Source organism: Bombus bifarius, unplaced genomic scaffold (genome assembly GCF_011952205.1).
Source record: "Bombus bifarius isolate JDL3187 unplaced genomic scaffold, Bbif_JDL3187 scf7180000008162, whole genome shotgun sequence".
NCBI classification, from domain to species: Eukaryota; Metazoa; Arthropoda; class Insecta; order Hymenoptera; family Apidae; genus Bombus; species Bombus bifarius.
This window is the reverse complement of record NW_022884484.1, coordinates 360159-383642: the sequence shown is the minus strand read 5'-3', so window position 1 is coordinate 383642 and position 23484 is coordinate 360159. Positions and strand designations below refer to the sequence as shown.

Genomic DNA, 23484 nt, shown 5'->3' with positions numbered 1-23484 from the left:
TTTGTGTTCCTTTGCCCAGCTAGTTATCGATACAATACTCGACAGTAACCGATTTACTTTGGAAAACAAACAGAACCGCACGGTATAACGCGAATTAAGCGATTCCTCGCCTCGTTTTCGCCCTACTTTTTTCATTACATACGAGCCAGACATTCGAGGTTGCTATCGTTTCCCGCTGGGCTTGCAGTTCAGCTCCCAAAACCGTCCGAAAAGTCAAATAAACAATTCCAAACGGAATTGGGAAAAATATTGGCAAACAGAGAAGTCCATACGAGCCTGTCTCGAAGCTCGGTTTATTTCCATTTCTCGCCCCTCAAAGACGCTCAGATCACCCAGCAAAATTTCTCAAAGGCAAATAAAGGAAGCTTTTACGATCTCTTGACGTGTTATCGCAGTTTCCCGCTCTTTCTTTCCCTGTTTCTTCTCCTCGTCTGTCGGACATTCTTTCCACGTATACACAGGGCAAACGCTCTTTTTTTTCGCACGGACGAGGGTCTCTCGAAGGAGAAAACGGCTGAAAGTAAAGGATTTTCAGTCGGCTTCGTTCTGGCTCGATAGCACGCGACCGCATGTGCAACAATCGTATCGAAACCAGGCTATCGATTAACCGTGTATCGTAGCGCGGGTAAAATCACGAGCTTTCGGTAACCAAATTCGGCTGGCATCGAGTTTTATACGAGATTCGTGTATCTAGCGAATACGTGCAACGAAATGTTCTCCGGTTTCGTTTCGGTGAAATCAGTACGAGTACGATACAGCGGTAAATCAATGTTCAAACATCGCAACTCCGCAAACCTTATCTATACGTCGAATCTATAATGCGCTGACTTATCTCGTAATAATTATATCTCGTGCTCGATGTAGATTCGACACGGAGATAAGATTCGCGAGTTTGAGACGTTTGAACATGCGAATTGACAGTAATTTGAGACACTGTTATTCGAAGTATAATCTAACTCGTGATTCGATATTCCCAGCTTAATGCTTCCGTGCTATTTACCTTCTGGTCGTTGCAATTCCTCTTTGCTATCGCAAGCTACGTAGATAGATAGAATAGGTAAAATCATCTCTCTCGTTGTCCTTGCGTTGTGCTCCTTTTTATTACTGTAAGTTCGTTTTCGAAAATTCTTTTTGATATATTTCAGTAATTTTTTATTACTGAAATTCCTTTCGCGCTGCCCTCGGTTCTTTTCACTGCTGCAACTTATTTTCAAATATCTTTGTAAACTACTCTTCTTTTATTACTGGGAATAAAATTTCCGATGAATTTGAATCATTCTCTATATTACTGAAATTCCTTTTTTTAGGTATTCGTTTTCTTTCTCCCTTTTCTTTTTTTTTTCTTTTTTACCGCAACCTGCTTTTGAACATTCTTTAACTGCTTTCTCGTTATTGGATTTCAATGCATCTGCATCGTCATTCTTTAATCTATGAAATTCTTTCGCCGGTGTTGCCCTTGAAACGTTCAATTCTTTTTCATCGCTGTAATTCCTCATTAATGCCTTCTCGTGGCAGTTCTCAGCGTGTGGAAGTTTTCCTAAACCCTAATTGCATCGCGGTAGGAATCCATCGTCGAAAGGAAGCTCGTGGGGTGATAGATAATTATATTATTTCTCGCTATTGATTCGCAATGGGTATCGTCCGTGACAGTAGTTGAAGCCGAATGAAATTATTCCTAGCAAGATCCACAGAAACTAGAAAATAGACGTTTATGGAATATCAGACAACGTATGGTTACATCCGACATGTGAAATTCATAATACTATATCTGACGGCTTGTTCGAGTCTCTCTCATGATATTCTGTGAAAACGGCCGAGTACTCGTTATAAATTGATTACCTTAATTTATGATGGAGAGATAACAAAATTGCACTAGCATTTTCTCATGCAAAGTGCGCCACACATCGTTGATCCTACTTGTTCGAGAAATTCAACATATTCCCTCAACGTGTGTGTATTTTTAATAATTTGCCTCGGTAGTTTTATCGCGTCAAAGAACATTAACACAGTATAAATACTATTATCGATTCACCTATAATGGTAGTCCCTAATTCGTAAGATTCAAGGATATCGAATAAGTTACGGCCAAATTAAATGGAAAATAAGTCTGATTAAACGTAACACGGGTATTGAGGATAAGAGAATAATTTAGCGTTCTACATCACCCTAAATCCGATTTATCCAGATATATTTCAGAATCTAAATTACAGACTCTATCCACGTATTTTCACGCAAACTGTATTATTCAAATCCGGTTGTTTCTAGAGTTTGACCTTTCTTAATTTCCTTAACTTCTTCCCCACCTACAAATTACTAATATTTCCACCTACAACTCATTGGATTAATCTATCAACCAGGTGATCCTTTAATCAAGAATTTCTGCAACTCTAAAATTACAATAAGTGAAATGAATTAAATTACGTGTAAGAACTCATCTTCCACGGTTAACGACATGCAAATATCCTTATTCGTTTCTAATTCAATATTTGCTGTAGCTTTATTATCGGTCGCGCGGTAATTAACACGCTAATTGCGAAAAGAAACAAATTTCTACTACTCCGATAATCCTAGTATCCCCTTGCCTAACTGATTTTTTCAACAAATATATTCATCGACGTTGACTATTTATTATTTATCGCCTCGACGTTATGCCCGAGGAGAAACACTGAAATATTGCACGCGAATTATTATCGATATAGATACAATCTTTTGCATAACACACAATACGGAACTAAAGTTACAGTTAAGGTTGGAATTTAATGCAAATACAGCTCGCCTCTGTTGCTCTTGATTCGTAATCTACGCCGCGTAGTATCGCGAGATATTATAAAGCGAAGGCTTAAGTAACAAAGAGCTACGAAAGCCTAGAAGTAGCTAAAAGAAAAATAAGTGAAAAATGCAATATCCTGCTATAATATTCCCGAGAATGAAAGACATACTACTATAATATTCCAGTCACAAATTCTTCGCAAATGGTCTTCTCATCTTTTTCAGATCCGCTAGACGACCTTAAATCTTGCTACGCATTTAATCACCGATAGCTTCGGAATAATTTATTCAAACGCTATATATCGATACTTGACTAGCCTAATTTGATATTCGAAATTACAGATGATTAATCGAAGATATATTAGCTAGCCGTGTTAAACTTTAAATTGTAGACGGACTTGCTTCCTAATTTCCTTCGTAAATTATTCGTATCGGAACAGGCTGGGGCTCGAAACTTTCCGATCGATCGACGCGTTTATTTCGATCACAGAAATACACGTCGCACGAACGAAGACGATGCTGGTACAGGTCAAGGAAAGCTACCGAATAATACTCTTAACGTGGCCATTAGCCATCAAGGAGTAACTCTCTCGGTATCATAACGTACGACGTACATAGGCGGTTGCAACTATGGTACATGTGTGTCACCAGAATATCTCTATGGCACGCTAAAACCACGAACCTGTAAGGCACAGCGCCGCGCCCACGCTGGTGCACTTCTATCAGACAAGTGTATTTGCTTTCGTGGTTATCCTGAGATAGAACGCGACGCAGCACTGGACATAGCAATTTTCACAAGTTGCTCGTCTTTTGAAAGTACGCAAGGTTAATTAAGATTATCGTTATCAAAACGAAGTTATTTCCAAAGCAATGGGAATATTTTCATCGTATTGCGTTGGCAACTAAGTGATTGCGGATTTTGTCGATACCACCTAATGACAAAATCCGCAATCACTTAGTTGCCTATCCAATAGATTGAAAAGTATTAATCACGTACGCTATATATAAAATATTTAGGCTTGCGATTTGTAGGAATTTCTTTTTTTGTTTCCTTTTTATGATCCTCAAATAGGAACCACGATGAAGGAAAATAATTATTAACATTTTATTTTCAATTTTCGAAACAAAGTTATTTCCCAAGCAATGGGAATATTTTCATCGTATTGCGTTGGCAACTAAGTGATTGCGGATTTTGTCGATACCATCTAATGACAAAATCCGCAATCACTTAGTTGCCTATCCAATAGATTGAAAAGTATTAATCACGTACGCTATATATAAAATATTTAGGCTTGCGATTTGTAGGAATTTCTTTTTTTGTTTCCTTTTTATGATCCTCAAATAGGAACCACGATGAAGGAAAATAATTATTAACATTTTATTTTCAATTTTCGAAACAAAGTTATTTCCCAAGCAATGGGAATATTTTCATCGTATTGCGTTGGCAACTAAGTGATTGCGGATTTTGTCGATACCATCTAATGACAAAATCCGCAATCACTTAGTTGCCTATCCAATAGATTGAAAAGTATTAATCACGTACGCTATATATAAAATATTTAGGCTTGCGATTTGTAGGAATTTCTTTTTTTGTTTCCTTTTTATGATCCTCAAATAGGAACCACGGTGAAGGAAAATAATTATTAACATTTTATTTTCAATACTATACCAAACAAGTTTTGACGAATAGTAGGAAATTCGAAGAAATGTTATCTGACCGTGACTTCTACGAATTTTGGAAATTCCGATTAAAACAATGTAGCTAATCCGGGTTTTAGGATGCAACGATGTAACTTCGTATAGGGCCGAGATTCAACTGGTATCTAATTAGGACCTAACGAAGACTGAGCCAGAGGTTAACCATGATTCGACCAAACGCTATAGTTGAGAGGCAATCGAAATTTAATTGAAGCCTAACCGAGAGGCAATCAACGATGAACAAACTGCTTCAGTCCTCCGATTAAAAACTAAGTCTTACGCAATTCTGCTAATGTTGGCAAGTTAAAAAGTTTTTTGACAAAGCAAAGGGCAACGTACGAAGTATATTTTGCAAAGGATCATTCATCTAATATTAATCATATCGTTCGAATAATAGTAAAAAATAATTAGAATAAGACAAGTTCTTTCAAGAAATTCGCTGAATGGCTTTCTTGAGTATTTCACGTATAGCCGTCTCGTCAAGTTATTCTCAAGGTAATATTAACTACTGTATTCTATTCTAAATATTCTATTTTGAGAGATGCTAAAATAGAAGAAAAGAAGGCAAAAGCGAAAGCCGAAGCTTAATGATAAGAAGCCACATGCGACAGACTTTCGATCTGGGAATTAACTCTTGTCTATGATCCGAATAACCCATTTTCGATTCAATGAACTCCCACGAGCAGGAAATAGAGAAATCTAAACCCTCCTTACTTCGCATCTGAATAATACAAATTAAATAAATCGTTTCATTAAAAATAAACACTTCGATCTATCGCGTCCGACGACCGAACAAAATGAAATTCTACTTTTCATCGAGGATTTTCCACTGAAAGTAAAATAAAAATCTATTACATTTTCTACGAGAAATAAAACGAATAAATAGAAATTAAGCGGCACTTTTTGTTTCAGAAATATCTCTTCTAAAATAAAGAGATCTCGAAAAACAACTGTATATTCTCGTTTCACCCGTGGGAATAAATTTTATTTTCCATTTCGATATTCATACCTGCACGCTTCAAGCTTGTTCTTCGGGCACTTCGATACTTCGAACAACATCTTCGTGCCTTTACGCGTAAATAACCGTGATGGATCACCATGAAAACGGAGCATCCACCATAAAATCCAGCATAATATTACACGGTCGATTTACAAACAACAACGAGAATTTCAATTTCGATGATGTGGTTGCTATAACGTCGAGATATTCGCAAGCTTCGTTCGCTCCTTGCAAGTCTTACCACGCAGTCCTCCAAATTTTATTTTCCAATCTCGAGCTTCTCCCAATAGATAAAACGGCTTCTAATATTTGAAGCATCGATCAGATAGAAATTCGTTAGCCAAAGAAACGTTGATTTAGAGTTTTCTTAATCGGAGAAGTTCGCATGTTTTCTGATAATTAAGATTCAATCTCGATCGAAGAAACTTTAACAAGGAACAACAAGTTAACAAGTATAAATTTGCACGCAAATTTGTCAAATAAGAAACATCAATTTCACTCTAGAAATTAGCAACGAGATAAGAAAATGTATTATTCATGGCACAAGGAAAGATCATGCGAGTAATCGTTCTCGTCCAGAGAAGAAAGAGAAATAGAAAAATATTCCAAGGACATTTCAATAAGAGTTTTCAATAAGTATTTAATAGCAAACATTCTTTGGATTTTACACGCGAGACTGAATACGGAACCAAGAGAATATGAAACAAGTGAGTAGCGACCTCGTGAAACTTTCCTGGTTTTCTTTCGTTGCTCGCGTTTCAATGTCCACTGTCCACGAGGGATTCAAAGGCAGTACATACATATATTTCACGCAACGATAGCGTTCTCATTTCTGTGTGTAACAAGTATCGTTCTTCTCTCTTTTTTCCTCTTCTGTTTGAACGTCGAACGTTCAAACGCACACCGGAAATGGGTTTTCGAAACGCCGATTTCTCATACCAACGAAACGCTGCTCCTGGGACCGAACACCAGCGGGATCTTCCTAAAATTTCTTTAGTCGCTTTAGAACTTTTCGTTTTCTACGCGACGACGAATTTTCTATTCTCAATGCAGGAATTTATGATAACTGCGTAAGGATTAAACCATGAAACATTTGATCGCTGGCTTTGTGAAAACCACAAAATTATTGGAATTTTCCAGATTCTTTCATATTGTATGAGATTACTCGCTCAGATTAAAACGATCTTTCCCATTGAATATTTTATAGGATTCGTCGCTGGCAAACGCGCCAAAGGCTTCATGAAAATCCACCGCTGCAGATTTTCCTGCATCGATGTTCTTCCAATCGAATAACATACGAGCGGAATACGATTTCCTCTTTTTACTGTTGCCTTTATAAAAAATGATTGGCGAATCTTCTCTTTTAAAATGATCTACGGCGATCGATAAACGGAATTTGGTAGTTGACGATTTATAAATGACAATTCGTAACTAATTTCTTAGTCGATACATTCATTCCAAAGTGAATTAGAGCAATGAACGAAAACAACGAATTTCAGTAATTCGAGCGTTGTGTCATGAAATCGAACGTTTCAAGGTTTCTCTTAGCGATATTTTATTCTTCGCGATATTTTCGCGGTTAAATACTCCCGATTAATTATTTCTTCTTCTATCGCCAGAAAACATCATAACGAATATAAACCGAAATAACGAACTTCCTACTCTTTAGTTTATTTTTAACAAGCCGAAATTCTGTTGCTAAACTCGAATCGCTAAATTTCGATTCCGGTTCAACGTGCGATCCTCTTAAATTTCGCGTACATTTCGAAATAAAAAGACCTCCTCGGTCGCGGATATTTTCTAAATTGGAAATTATCGTTTCACCGTGGAAAGCTAATGTACATTAGTCGGCGCGGATCAACACAATGAGAGGTGCAGACGGGAAATAATTGACCGAATCTGTGAGAATAATTGCTGTCGGAGTGTCAGGGCTATACGGTTCGCAGAGATTCAATATCATTGGAATAATAAAACAAGGTACTTACCAAGGACACGATGATCAACCGGTGTACAGACAACAGAAATATGCGCGGAAGCTGCGATTCATTATCATTCACTGCATTTTAATCGCGACTAGATTAACCGAACTGATTTAATTGATCTGCAGCCGCGATCAACCGATTCTCCTTTAGATCAAAGCATTTTCAGTTCGACGAAAGAAACCAGCATCTTACATTCACGGAGTATCCACGTGTTTTCATTGAGAGTAGCTCAATTTCAGAGTAGTTTAATTTCATTGGTAATTGTAATAATTGCAGTTAATCGAATTCATATTATCAGTCACATTCGATTGTTCGTCAAACCATCGAATTTCTTTTTATTTTATTTTTCCCATTGCCTTTCCTAGTTCATTTCTCCGGCGATTTTATCTCGACAAAATGCGCAATCATTATCGAATTTGCTATGATATTATATCGGGAAAGTGGAGAATCTTGTTGCCCGTCGCAAAGTAGATACACATCAAGTATTAAAACACGCTTCTCTCTATTCTGAAGAACGAGGCAAGTGAATTTATAGTTGTGCGCATCGCGATGCAATTTATTCATGATATTTTATCTTTTTACAGAAGAATCTTTTCCGAATAATCGCCGAGTAATTTACGTATGATAGAATCGCGCGAATAATCTAACAAATAATTTACATGTAATACAATCTCAGGAATAATCCATGGATATGTTTCAAATGTACGATATGTTCCAAATAATAGACAAATATTGGAATCTTGGAAATAATCTACGAACGATCTATGACAATCTGTGCATAATAAAATCGTATGATTATTCTATGAATAATCTGTAAATAATCTACGAGTCTAATTCTATTAATCCTATTGATAATCTATCGTTTAAAGGCTTTTGCGGGATAATAACATTTCTGTATAAACTTTCTTATTTTTGTCTTTGCGTAAAAAAACGTAAAATTTCGAACTTACGTCGGAACCTCGTTGAATAAAAAGATTTGATGCGTGGAACAATCGTGCCTTGTTACGACTGAGATTTTGATCGGATTCGTTCAATTTAACTTTCTGAATTACGACATGAATCGTCTAATTTATTTTTTACGAAAGCATTCTCAGTAAATATATGTTAAACGTTTAATAGCGGTTGAACGTTCGACAATGGAAAAAGTGAGCACAACAAACGGCAATCAACCGTGGAATAGATCCCGTTGTTCTCAAGCATTTCCGGTTTATTGTTAGCAGTTCGAAAGCTACATTGATGCAAAGAAGTTCGGAATACTTGGCAAATAAGGTACAGTTAACCCGTATGAAATCTCACGGACGCGACGGCATGGTAGTTCGGGTTATTTTGATTAAAGTTTTACTACGTGAAATTTGTTTTCTTATAGAAAGTACAAACCTAAAGTAACGAGCAAATTCTGTGAACATTCGGTAGGGTAATATATTGCAATACTTACAATCATTAATTGAAACAAAATGAATATAAGAGCAAGAAATTTACGATAACTTAATAAAATATTTCAATTTCAAATTCCAAATTCCGATTTGCTAACACGCAGCTTTAAAAAATAACCTTTTCAACAAGCAATCTTGCAAAGATTTACATTTTTATATATAACATTAAATTTGCCAAATGTAATTTACGATATATTAACTTAATGCGTCTTGCATAAAACTATCTAGAAACTATACTAAAAATAATTTCATAGAAAACATTTCATAGCAAAAATACTACCAAATCAAATATCTTCGCAAAAAAGTAACTGTTAGGGATATCCCCTAGAAGCAACCGCTACTTTTTTAAACACAATCACTTTATTGTATCAATCTACATTTAATCCTAACCTAAGAAAACCAATAAGAATCGAGCAAAATCTGTTTCTATTCTATAACGATGTTTTGTTACAATGTCCTGTGGAAACATCGATATGTTGCGTTTACCTTCGTCCTGTTCGAATATTTAAGTTTATATGAGGAGGAAAATTTACTTCGCGAAGAATTATAAACAAGACTCCTTAAATTAGAAGCAGCAGAAAATAAGCAAAGAATCAGTAAAAGAGAAACAGTATTTGAAAATATGTCAAAACGGTCTAATAGCACATTCATAGAGGTCGTTAAAAGTACATTCATACTTAAATGGCGTCTAAATCAAAGTTTATATGCCTGCCAATATTCACATGCCGATGCAAATCTTCAATTACTTCGTACCAATATACTTTTTACGAATCATTTACCATGACACGACGTAGTACAGTAACATGTTACGAAAAGTTTAATTAACAAAAGTTATAATACTTGAAATGAAAACTAAGATTTCTTTACAATGGTTATTTTGCCGCGAATTATTTAGCGTCGTTACCAGATTTATATGAGATGTGTCAGATTTAAAGAGGCTGGGATTTGATGAATCACCGTTTTGTCACACGAAGCTTCTGTCATTATTTCGTAGCCGAACCGAAGCACGAGTACACAAACACCAAAACTGAGAAACTTTTTCGAACAAGAACTTTAAAAACTGCGAATCACGCGGCCGCGCATCGGCAACTGAACACTTCTAGTGATAGAAAACGTGACTCGAAGTGCGCGCGCAACCACTACCGGCATGATGGCGCTGCTGATGCTTCAACCCTTACCGCGCACACTCTGCGATTCGATTGGATTCAAATTGCCGTCATAAATATACGCATAACCAAAATCAAAAATTCTTAATTTTATACGCAATCTGTTAGGAAACTACAATATTTAACAATATCGTACTAACACGTTCATTGCCATAAGACTGGTAATGCTGGAATTAATTAAAATATTTAAATTTAAGATATGGTCATATTTTCGTAAAATTTATAATATTTCTATTACAAATTTTGAGATTTTTAATATTATAGTAACAACTTAACTTAGTAAATGCATCATAAAATACTTAAATAATTTTATTCTGTCAATAAGATACATATTATACATTATATATACGAATAACAATATATCGTATCGAAATGTGTATGCGGCAACCAACAGCATTTTGGCACTGCAAACAAATATACGAAATTCAAACATATTAACCCGCCAAACATATTAGCAAACAACAACCAAATTGTATTTAATTGTCTCGATTATTTAAATGATATTTATCGAGCACTTAGAAATGTACATGAAATAAAAGTTTTCGAAAAATAACGTAAATAATAATTTAACAAAGAGGCAATGTTTAAATTTATAGAACGTGTAGCTTGCTAGTAACATTCACACTTAATAACAAATCGTGTTTCAAGTCTTTAACGTTTTTAAACTGCAGTTAAGTAGTATTATCGAGTCGCAAGAATCTTTTTAACTGGCGCTGTTCGTACAAGGGCATGTTCTCGAGGGTGACAATTTAACTACATAAATTTATATGTCGAGTCATTGTCGTTATTGTCAAATCTGAGCCGTTTGTCATTACAGGAACACGTGAGGCGTGCTACTAATAGTCACGTGAATAACGGCAATCTTTTTTCACAGCTGTATAAGCAGATACACGTGTCAGCGTGTTCTTTATTAGATACATGGTTCGATTGTTCGCGTGACGCAATTGTGACCCTATATATAGTTTGGGATTGACTTTATATACATAAATATTATACTATTATACTATACATATTATACATAAGTATACAAATACCTACTTGTTACATATATTTGAAAATCTAATAAAGTTTACTGTATTTAATATATTACATCATAATAAAATAACTAGCAAAGTAGAAGTAGTAAGAAACGTTCAATTTATACTAAGCATCAATAGGTATTCTAATACCTGTAACCGGCAATGTACGTGCTATGAAAATTGGATCAGTTTCCGGAACGAGATAAAAACAGCTACGGTAAAAACTGAGAGCACGCTTGTGATTCGTTATTTAGCAACGTCTCACGGTCGAAATTTTATATTGCGTGAAAATTGATCCCCGTCTTTTTATTTTTAGTTTGGTTAGTTTTTATTATATATGTATATATATAAGGCAAAACATAGAAACATAGAAACATAGAAAGAAATGAAGGAATCATAAATGAACAAGTGGAGATACAGAGCGTGAAAGAACTTTCATAAGCATCGTTAGTTTATTAACAATGTTACACGCACAATCATACATAAAACAACCTTGATTATAGATATTATATGCCGCTCGTTTACAGAAACGAGTCTCGCTATATTATTTTAAGTCGTTATCTGTATGTCATGTCCGTGCTGTGTGCCGGTAAATCGTGTCGATTATACAAAACCGACGATATTACTTTACAAAACACAGAATAATTTAACTTACAAAAAAAAAAAAAGAAAGAAAGAAGAGAGAGATATGAAAGACCGGAAAGAAGTCAGCTGAAGAAGTAGAAGGTAGTGGAAAGATAGAATAGAGAACATAAAAAAATCACTAACGCGTCCCCCTCCACATATAAAAATTACAAATTACATCCAGACACGCTGGATCTTTAATATTATACATCTTATAAAAGTGTTTTCTTCCTCTTCTTTTCCTTTTTTCTCCTTACAGTAAGGAACAAATTAATATCTACATATCCTTAGTATCGTTGAAATTTACATGGTATTCTTCACTATCCCGTAGACGATTCTGTAATAATAGTTCGAAGTTCACAGAAAGGGAAAAGAAATTATCGACAAATATCGTCTACGCATCGACACTAAAATTTTAATACTTCTTCCTCCTTTTTGAATCATAAACTATAATATTACCTTCTTTCTTCTAAGGCTCTTTTGTCTCTTTCTCTCTCTTTTGCTCTCGCTTATTTAAAAAATCGATCGTATTGGAAAGATTAAGAGAATTGGTAGTTGAGGATTTTTTTCTTTTTTACAATTGTATTTCGACATCGCGCGCACGCGTATGTATATAGGTATTTGTATATAAGTAAATAGGTAAATAAGTACGTCTATGGGGGTGGGATAAAAGGATAGAAACAATGAAGATAGATGCAATGGAAGTTCATTCGTTCGCAAAATATTTTCGAAAATGTACCTTTCAATCTACAGAAATTTCTTCGTTTCATTTTAATTTCCTTTGTATGCAAAATCGTTACAAAACGCAGCAGCGCTTAAACAGTAAAATCATAAGTAAAATATATAGTCGTTTCGTGTTGGCTTAATTTCAATTTATTTTTTACTTAATACACGAGACTCGGCGAATCCCGTTGAAAGATGCTAATAAACCTTTCTTTTCCTCTTTCATTTTTTTTTATTCGTCCACTGACTTCAAAAGTCATTGGAAATCAAGTTCTTCTTTTGCGCAGCTTAAAAGGCCGCTTCCGTGGTAAAGGATACGAACGAGAAAAGAGAAACGGAGTATATATATGTATGTATATATAATATAATATCATGATAGACGTGATGGACAAAAAGAAAGTATTATATTGACTATATTCTCGTGGATCGAATCGAAAGCATCTCGTCCCCTTTTCTCGTTCCTAGGTTGGTCCACGAAGAAGTGCTTCCCCGTAGTCGAAGAAGGTGGGAAGTCTATTTTTCTCTCTCTATTATAATATTTTGTCTCATTATGCATCACAATATTTCCTGCACTATGCTCCTAATTCGCTATTAGATCGCACGCTAATTTTTTTTCGCTCGAAATTATCGTCCCCTCCCTTTAAACAACAAAATATCAAGCGATGTCTAAGTACGATAAATCGACGCTTTGTTTTTCTTCTTTTTCGTTTATTTTTTGAAGTAGTTAATCGAATCGACTAATTTTCTTCAAACAAACTAATCGCGTCGATTAACAATTTTTGATCGATGGATCGACTCGATCTTTAAACGCTCTCGGAGATTCTCCTGGTATTCGCAGTACAGAAAACTAAAGCGAAATCGAGAAAGATCGACGAGGCGTTTCGATTACGATCAACGGTTTAGAAAAATTTTTCCAATTTTATTTCAAGGGTGCATATATCACTGTAAAATGCGAAGAATTTTACTGTATCACCTTTTTTTTTGTATACGTAAAAAATACATACAGCACTGATTTTTACCATAAACAAAAAAAATAAAGAACAAGTTACGACTTTGCGTAATTGAAAACAAAAATAAAAAATTCTTCTTCGGAAAAAGAATGTACATCAAAAAATTTGTACCGCCATCAATTCGAAATTTCTCTGATAAACAAAAATATACAAAACTTCTCGTTTAATAGAAAGAGCAATTCTTCTAACAAATATACAATATATCATTTTCTTCCAATTTTACATTATGTGTTGATATGTTCCCTTACGAACTGGCAAGTTTCAACAACTTTTCTATAACGCCTTTCGGCGATGAGGCGCTGTTTGGTATTGTATCCGTTTTACCATCTGAAGTCAGATCTCGCAACGAATTAATCTCGATTGGCACAGAAAACTGCTTACAAGTGGAGGATACACATGAAACTGTAGTCAAACTTTCAATACGCGAAGCAGCGCTTTATAGTTTGAAACAAAAAAAAAGGAAAAAAATTATTAAAAAATTAAAAAATATCTCATGATAAATGGAATCGAACGTCAAAACAGAAGACATGACGAATTTTCTAATTCCATGTATGCATTCTAAAAAAATAAATATAATAATTACAGAAAATTATCATCACCCGTAGTAGCAATTAAGCGTTTCAGAAGAAATTTCGTTAGTTTTAACGATTACGATCCGCAAAACGAATCGCTGTGTTCTATAATGCTTCTGTTTTTTCTACAATGAATTTCTAGTTTTCTCTCATTTCTTTCTTATCGCTTTTTTGTATCCTTAAAGAAATAACTGATTGCGGTATCAATCTAGCAGTGTACTTTCGTTTACACGCATACACATTCTATACTTTGCATGTAAGTAATGCCTATTTTCCAAATGTATGAAATATGCCCAACCAGAAAATTATGTCGCAATTCTTGAGACATCACCTTAGGCTTAGGGTTTCATTAATTTTCCTTTATCTCCTCCGGATACTCGTGTCGTCGAGGCACATTATCGTTTCGCTCACTCACTCGCTTCTATTATTTATCTCGCTCTCGCTCTTTCTCTCTCTCTCTCTCTCTTACTCGTGCGCGCTTGCGCTCGCTCGCTCTCTCTCTCTCTCTCTCTCTCTCTTTCTCTCTCTTTCACGCAATTCTACGCATTTCCGTGGTACCCTGACCCGCAATGCGATTTATCCTTACAGGAAATGAACTTTTTGTACTATCAATAACGTCGAATGCGCGGGCAAGGTATCGCAGTTATGCGCGGCTATCCATGGGCTTGTTATTGCACCACTATATCGAATCGATGATTAATGCAGTATGCATACACTATTTCATACATGACATTTTTACACGGAAAATTTCACATTTTATTTGCATTTCACTTTCCATCCTATTGTTATATTCGATACTTCATAAATTAACAATAATTACAATACGCATTAATCTTTCCAATGAGAAATACGGGAAAGTAAGACAGTATGTGAATAAATTCGTTTTCATCCCCGAATTTTCGAGACATAAATATAATTTATCTCTATCTAATATCTAATAATAGTACTAGACCACTGGTAATCAACGAAATTCGTTTCTTGCGAATAAACGGGGATAAAAATCATCGCTGAACGAAATTGCGTATGCACACACAGATTCCTGTTACACGGGAATAATAATCGAACGCAAGATAAAAATTCGCACTGTCCGTCGATCGATGTTACAACGAACGTTTTCTCGCTTATTCTCTTGATTCATTGGAAAAGCAATAATTCTTTTTCGTATTCCACATTATTCACAAACAGGATGATGATCCACGGTTAAAAATTGCATTGTCACGCAATATGTCTACCGTTTCTTTTTATTTCGTTTTCCTCTTTTTTCCCGTCTTACCTTCACTTTTCTTCTTTTCCTTTCTTTCTTCTTTTTGATTCCTGATCGTATCCTCTTGACAGTATATATGTTCATACGCGATATTGTTGTTCTCTTTTCCGTTTAGTATAAATGTCTTATCCGGTGACGTCGACGCACGTAGACAATTTAAAAATTCAATACATACGAATATATAGTTTCGTTTAATACGAAATGCGTACTTAATGAGGATTTCCCTTAACGATTAATTTTACGCGTATTAATATGTGATGCTTATGAGTTTATGGGCTACCATACTAAAGGAAAAACATACACCACTGAAAGATTATATCGTTACTTTATCGCGATCGCCTTCATTATATTCGGATCGCCGAAAGCTACGTTTGCACTGTGCATACGTTCAATGGAGACACGATGTTCAAATTAAGCGAGTTACTTGACATTATATGTTAAACGTTAGCCTTTCCACTTTTTTTTTCCTATTAGAAATGAATCATCCTTGCATGCGGTCGCATTGCAATGAACATCGTTACACCGCCATTCCATATATAAATAGTGAAGCACATTAAAAACATAGCAGTAAGCTAAGTAATATGCAAATATTGGAAAACCTCCACTAATTCTATGCAAAGTATAGCTTGTAGGATACCATTCATTAAAACTAGGACTTATCGTTATTATAATTATAATTCAGTTGCTTTTCTCTTTTCTTTTTATTTCACAAATCTTTCTTCGTTTCTATCGATTTTTATGTGCAACATGGCTATGGGTTCTGCTCCATTTACTAACAAATTTGCTTTCTTCGATTGACCGAAAACAAATTTGTCCAGAACCATATTTCCGCGAATACTATATATTTATAGAAATGAAACTATTCTTATCAATAGTTATAATTTATGTACAATTTAACAATCTGGTTGCAATAACTTTTCTTTTTCTCTCTCTCTTTCTCCATCTTTTTCCCCTTCTCTTCTTTCTCTCTGTCTCAAATTTCAATGATATTAGATAAAGTACGTCACAAAATTATATCGAGCCAACTTATTATGCCCTGCCGTGTCACATTTAATGATGGAAACAAGTCAAAATGATTTTTTCTTCTCTCTTCGCTGCGTAATACGTTTCTGCTTTGTACATGTATTTACGTATCAAACCATTTCAAATAGAATTTCTTCGAACGACTACTAATAACGCTAACCGTGCATCTCGTGCAATTTTGCCAAAATACTAGTTATCACTTCCACGCGCGCATTAATTCGCATAGACTGGTTAAAATTTATTTCAAAATGGATCAGAAATTGAAATAACTTTTACCAAATCTCCTCCACTTAACATATCGATAGTTCAACCAAGTAGATTGGCAAATTTCCCGATTATTTCTGCACGCAAGATACACGTGGACGTTCTTCATTTCTATTGAAAGGTATAATACGATTCCATGAATTCGTGCCGTTATCATTCGATTTATGTTCCTCGTTTTCCTCCTTCCTTCATTTACGGCTACGAATTTTTATTCAAGAATATATTGTGTATGTATAATATATATATAATGTGTGCGTGTACGTGCATGTGTGTGTGTGTGTGTGTGCGCGCGCGCGTGTGTGTGTGTGTGTGTAAAAAATCATTTTTACTTGTTAAATCTTGGTGGCCTCCTCAATCGTGGTATCAATTCTGCCCTAACCGTTCTAGCATAATTTGAAGCAGCATACTGATCTGTTACGGCGATAGGACTTTGCAGGCTTTGTATAAACATTGGTGACTCTTGTAGTTGTCCTACACCCGCTTGATACTGATACTGACTATTCGCTATATCCGCAGTCGGATAATGATTAGGTTGCACGAATTGAGGAGGATTGTCGTATTGCGGATACGGAATAGAACTCTCTGCAGAGAATTGAGGGATTACTGGGTTCACATTCACTGGTGTAGTTGCAAAACTGCCAGGATCATATGTTTGATATTGATTCAGCTGTCCAATTTGCGTTGTACTGAATGGAGGTGATTGAGGAAACTGAGATGTGTCAGGAAATAGCACACTTGCAACGGTTGGCTGAGGGAAGCTTTCCGGTCTGGCATAAGGTGACATATTCGCCGTGACATTGCTTAAATTTTGAACATTTGGAATACCAGCGATCTGTGATGTGCCATAGCTATGGAAGGTTTGCCTACTATGATCAAGATCCTTCACACCACTTTGCAAAGAACTCGTTACATTCAATTTCGATTTGGAGTTTGGACCACCAATATCATTATGCTTGGTTCTTGCTTCTGTGACAAAAGGATGGCGAACATTCACAATGCTCTGTGGAGCACGCAGTGGTGGAAAATTGATCGGTGTCATCTTCGACGCAAAATTCTGTTGCTCCAATGCTTTCCTAGCTACGGCAAATGCGGTGTTATCGTTCCGTGACGCTGGCCGAGATTGATGTGTACTGGAAGCAGTTCCATGGTTTTCCCTGTGCAACGTTTGAACCGACGACTGGTTTACGAACCTCGATGATAAGTTGTTCATAGTTGTGCTATTTCTTGTTTTGTAATCCTGATTGTTTACAGATGATTCTTTGTATTCGGATTGTATTTGATAATTCTTCATTTTTGAATCAATTTCATTGGAAAACTTTTTAGCGGGGTAATCTTTAGACTTAGATGTACTCTCGTGAGAAACATTACCACCAACACATGTTGCAGTAACACCTCTTACACTACTGAAAGTAGAACTAGATTGATTTGCAGTTACGATTGACGTATTCTTTGTTAGTTGTTCGTTAGATTTTAAATTCTCGTTGTTTCCACTATTCTTTTTTATAGATGAATTCATCCTATTTGAAGAAACTGTAGCAGTTGATGTTGTGGTGATTGTACTCAATGTAGCATCTTTATTCCCCATTGCAGTGTTTACTGCTCTGACGGATGGCTTTGATAATCTATTTTTGTTCCCCACGTGATCGAGCTTTTGACTTTTACTCTTATCCGCTACTTGATTGTTTGATAAAATTTTGGAATCTGCACTGCTATTTTGATTTTTGGACAGTAAATTATTATGTGATTTACAATTGATAGTGACAGCTGGCAGGAGCAAAGCGCTGGCTCACTTTTTGGTCATGATTTTAAGATATTCCAGAGCGTTTTGAGCAGCACTAGCTTGAGCATCTTTACTAGTAACACCACAACCATAGCAAACTGCTACTGGCAAGGTAGACAACTGCACAAGGCACTGGCATTTACCTGTAATAAGGAGGGAAACATTCATCTAATCTAATCCATATATATTTAGATATAATGGAAATAATAATCAAAACATTACTTTTTATTTATAATTCTTCAATTAATGCTCCAATTATAATGAACAATATGAAAGAAAGCAACGCAAGTATTAGAACATTCAGATAAATAAAATATGATATAGCTGATATATGAAGATAATTGGTAAACTTAAAAATTTTGAACATTTAAATAAGATAAAAGACTATTTTAAGAAAGATATATGAATAATACCTAAATATAGATTACAGATAATTGTGATGTATAATAAATATGTCATAGGTTATACACATGTTTTATAGAGTTCTTTTTTTGTAAGAGGTGCATATTGATAGAAATTATGGCTGGAATAAAATCTGCTAAAAGTGCTTTACGTAAAAAAATGAAAGATATTATTACACAACTTAATACTGAAGAGAAACAAAGACAATCAATGAAGGTATTTGATAAAGTAAGTATATTAAAGAAATAATCAAGGTATTCATAATATAAAGAAGAGGTTATGTTACATCTTTATCTGAAACTCTTTATGACAAACATATTTCGGCATGCACAGCTATGTTCTCTACCACAGTTTCGAGAAAGCACAAGAATTTCCTTATATCTAAGCACAAAAGATGAAATTGACACAATTGAAATATTAAAATATATATTTGAAAGAAAAAAGGTCGTATTTATTCCTAGGTATAAAGGAAAAGAAATGGAAATGGTTAAACTACTTTCGATGCAAGATTATGAAACACTACCATTAACCAAATGGAATATTAAACAACCAAATGTTAATGAACTTAGAGAAAACGCATTACAAACTGGTAAAACCTGAAATAATTAATGTATACAATCATGCTCCATTTTAGATTATAATATTATTGATATTTTCTAAATTCATTAAAACTAACAAGATACAAAATTTAATATTCTATAAAATTATATATTTTAGGTGGATTAGATTTAATACTTATACCAGGTGTTGCATTTACTGCTAATGGTAAGTAAGCTTAGTTTGTATAGATTATTTGGAAAAGCTTTAATTTTTAAAGATTACAGTAATATGTATTATCAATTAGGAAAACGTTTGGGACATGGAATGGGTTATTATGATAAATTTTTGGACTTATGTTTAAAGAAACAACAAAAAATACCGCACTTAATTGCACTGGCATTTAATGAACAATTGTGTGAAGATATTCCTACATCTGAAAATGATATACTTTTGGATCTTGTACTTACAGAAAAATAATTTATTATGAGAAAATTTACGTTTTGTATTCATGTTCTTAATTTAACTGTATTTTCTAATAAATAAGTTAAATATAAAAATACATTAACTAATATAAATTGATGAAATTTGATTTAACAAAAAGAAAAATGAATAACTTACCACTGATAGACTTTTCCTCAATATCAACATAAGTTACTTCAAATTGCTGCTCTGAAGCAATTTCTTGCAAGAACTGTACCAAATTTACATCACCATCATTCAAACATGTATTCTATAACAAAAAAGAAACAATGAAGCAAATTTAATGAAATTAAAAAATCTAATCAAATTGCTTTTTTATTTTTATACTTTGAAACAGAGTAAAACCAATGTGTTTGAATTAATTGTATTACAAACCTGTAATTCAAAAAGTTTAACACCAGTGGATGACTTCAGACTTTTATGAAATTGTGAAACCTTAAGGCTATGAATAGTAGTTAATGTTGAAATTTTGCTACCTCTCAAATCAGCATAACGGGCATTCACATTTGCATTTCTTTGTAAAACCTATAACGGACAATTAATATACGTAAGAGTTTATTTAAATGCGTATCATTGAAGAAAGTTCTCCAATGACTGCACATATATTAAGAGTAAAATGAAGTGGAAATGATCCAAGCGTGTTATTGTTAAAAACATTATGCTGTTGTGTAAATGACTTACAATACAAATACACATATAAAATGTGTAATTGAAATATTAATAATTATCCGTTATAGATTCAGGGTGATCAGAAAGGTAGCTCATATTTCATAATACTGTTTCCAGTGCCAAATCGCTTCCACTTCACTAAACATACACACACATACACAACAAAAACAATACACATACAAATACACAACTTATATAAACAATATTTTAATATTATTGCATCATACCAAATGTATAAAAAATATATAAAACTATACTTTATAATTTTATAATAAATTTATTTTATATATACATAAGTAAACAAAATAGTCTTACCTCATCTTCATCTATATTAGAGTTTTCTGTGTTCATATAATGTAAGGCTTGCCACATTTTGTGAGCTGCATGCCTTTTTGCAACTTTCTTACTTTTTCCTTGGCCAACTTCCCGATATTTTAAAACAGAACAGACAATTGTAAATTGCCTCTCATGTGGCAAGCCCTCTTCATTTTCTATTGTATATTTTGGTGGAGGCCAGTGACGTGACATGCACATTTCTTGTAATGCTCCAATTGGATTTGTAATTATTTTTTCTTCTCCATATCCAGATAATTCTTGTAAGTTCTCAGAACTGTATAAAATAAACTATATTAAACACATAAATATATAAAAAATTATATACAAAAAATATATGTTTGTTAATATATATTTGTTACTCTGATAGATTATTTGGAAGTGGAGAATCTGGTGATTCACTATTTAGTCTACACAGTTTATCCAATACAGCCCTTGCAGCAGCATGCTTTGCCTCCTTTTTTGATTTTCCAGTCCCCATTGCTGAAACAATTGGATCTACTTCAATCATCAGATACTTATCATTTTACACTTTTGCTCAATGTAAATGTGTAATTAATTTCTATATAAAAGTAAATTTATAATACTACACTAAATAATACTAAAATAAATAAAACAAACATTAACTTAACCTCTATTGAAACTACGTGTTCAACTCAAAGTTATAGTTTACTTATATTTAACAATTATGACTTATAATTAAGTAAAAATATATATTATAATGCTAGTTTCAATTGCTATCTTAGAATGGATCTATCCTGATTTAAATCAATGAGTTGAAAAATAAATATTGCATTATCAAAATTAGATACAAACCAACAACATCAGCAACAGTAACACGGTAACGAAAAATAGGCTCATGGATAGCACCCTCTACTTGTATTAACTCATACTTTGGTGTCGTTCCCCTACGAGAAAGCAATTCCTGAAGAATAGAAACTGGTGTTTTGTTGGACAATGATTTCATCTCCAATTGAGCGGCCTCACTTATTGGACGTTTTCCTATCATCAAACTGTGTAATGATGATCGAACTCGATTACGCCGACTAACATTATTTGAGTGGTTAGGAATCCCACCTACACTGGCCATCATATTAGGCCCAACCTGTTGCGGTTGATGTATTTCCTCCATTTCTGCAATCTATAAATTACAACATATTTTTATATATATAATCTTTAATAAAAGTTCGATTTAAAAAACGTAATAAGTGATAAAATCATATCTTTTATTTATAACATATTACAATTATCAAACATGAAATTGTGTATTCATTCAATTATACAGTTTCCTTTAAAACATTACTTATTATCATTCCATTAAGTTCTATATCATAAACTTCATATTATGAAACAAACAATCAAAGGGTTTTAGATTAATGAAAGATGTCAAGCATTGGAAATCATCCAAATTATTTTTATTTACTAAATGTTCAAATCAATAACCCTTATTGTAAAGTCATAACATAAGGAGATTTTCTTTGTGAAAAAGCAAACTTTCTGATAATATGTCATATCATATTATTAATATATATTTTGTTCATCTATCCTTTATATAATAACCTTACAATCAACGAAAAATAAAATAATAAGTTATTACTAACGTGTGAATCCATATTGATATTTTAGTAAGCTACTTAACGACGAGCACAAGATCTATGCAGTATAAAACGGTAGGAAAACCGGCTGGCGGCCATGATTGTTATAAAATTCATTGATTAATTCTAGTATGTAAAGCATAGAAAATTCAATAACGAAATACGAAGGTTAAGCTTTATTGCGATTTCACCGAGAACGGAGCCAATGACGACTTTCATCACTGACAGAGTTCTATTTAAAACGATGATAAAGAAGAACATAGAGCAATCGGTTACAGTATCGTCCGCTACACAAAATCTAAAAAGTCACTACCTTTACTCACAATTTTCAAACGTTCTATATATATTAACTGGCTCCTTAACAGGCCAATTCCTATACGAAAAGCGAATCCCGCTTTTTGTGACCGATCCAAGTCTCACAAAAAGCTTGATCCGTTTGACGACAGAAAAATGGTTTACTGACTACCGGAGAATCTTCCTCGTTTCTGATTCTGCCGCAGTATGCAATCTGAACAGTTTTTATAGACGCAGGAAACACGCGCATCTTTCTGCGCAGGTGCATTACTGGTATGGTTTTATAGAAACAAATGCACGTTTTACCGTATTTAAAATACAATAAATTTTTTTTATCTAGAATGTAAAAATACTAGAATATCTCTCTTTCAACTATACAATATAATATAATACATAACATATATAAGAGGAGATACAATAAATATACAAAACATACTATTCCAATGAAAAATATAATGAATCTTTCTTTTTCCGAAATTCCCATTAATGACTTTTTAATTTGATATTTATTGTAATTTGAACTTATATATGATTCAAATATAATAGTTTCGTATATTTTAGTGCGTTTTATTAATACAATGCGAATTTTAACGAAATTCCTTGAAGTTTGAGTCAAATGTCTTTATAAATAATAATTCATACGTTTGATAAATTTCATTTAATATACTATGAAATAAAAACAAAAATCTGCACATTATACAACAATCTGTAGGGACACTGAATCTACAATATCATTTATGTTTGAATTGGCGCTATTTTGAGAAATACACCGCCATTTTCAATTTTCACTATCGTTTCTTGGCAACACCGGATGTTGGTATGTTTCGCATTTGTATACCACCTA

The 23484-nt window shown here is 33.9% G+C and overlaps 3 protein-coding genes across 11 annotated transcripts in view; 1 reads left to right on the top strand and 2 right to left on the bottom strand.

Annotated features, from left to right (window-relative positions):
* The window catches only part of LOC117208806 (calcitonin gene-related peptide type 1 receptor-like), a 166494-nt gene extending 156503 nt beyond the window's left edge, over positions 1-9991 (bottom strand). For 2 of the 4 annotated variants that reach the window (XM_033450193.1, XM_033450192.1), the window contains exon 1: positions 7453-7956. The gene's annotated coding sequence lies outside the window, so the exon portion shown is untranslated. Of the gene's footprint in view, positions 1-7452; positions 7957-9786 lie in introns of those variants that run through there. The other 2 variants (XM_033450187.1, XM_033450189.1) reach the window with 2 other exon arrangements.
* Positions 9992-13957: 3966 nt separating this feature from the next.
* On the bottom strand, positions 13958-22871 carry LOC117208751 (interferon-inducible double-stranded RNA-dependent protein kinase activator A homolog). 6 transcript variants are annotated; one of them, XM_033450063.1, is made up of 8 exons: positions 22670-22871; positions 22353-22447; positions 21568-21892; positions 21114-21234; positions 20734-21028; positions 20125-20274; positions 19888-19999; positions 18057-18470 (listed from the first exon to the last, which is right to left on the bottom strand). In XM_033450063.1, exons 2-8 carry the CDS (start codon positions 22362-22364, stop codon positions 18334-18336), a joined length of 1152 nt encoding a protein of 383 aa, XP_033305954.1. In that variant the 5' UTR covers positions 22365-22447; positions 22670-22871; the 3' UTR covers positions 18057-18333. The 6 variants fall into 6 exon arrangements, with proteins under 6 accessions (XP_033305952.1, XP_033305954.1, XP_033305953.1 ...); XM_033450062.1 differs by having other exon boundaries at positions 21114-21249; positions 22670-22869; XM_033450066.1 differs by lacking the exon at positions 20125-20274.
* LOC117208752 (5-formyltetrahydrofolate cyclo-ligase) lies at positions 18479-19844 on the top strand. The gene is made up of 4 exons (XM_033450067.1): positions 18479-18957; positions 19063-19318; positions 19447-19494; positions 19574-19844. Exons 1-4 carry the CDS (start codon positions 18847-18849, stop codon positions 19744-19746), a joined length of 588 nt encoding a protein of 195 aa, XP_033305958.1. The 5' UTR covers positions 18479-18846; the 3' UTR covers positions 19747-19844.
* Positions 22872-23484: the final 613 nt, after the last annotated feature.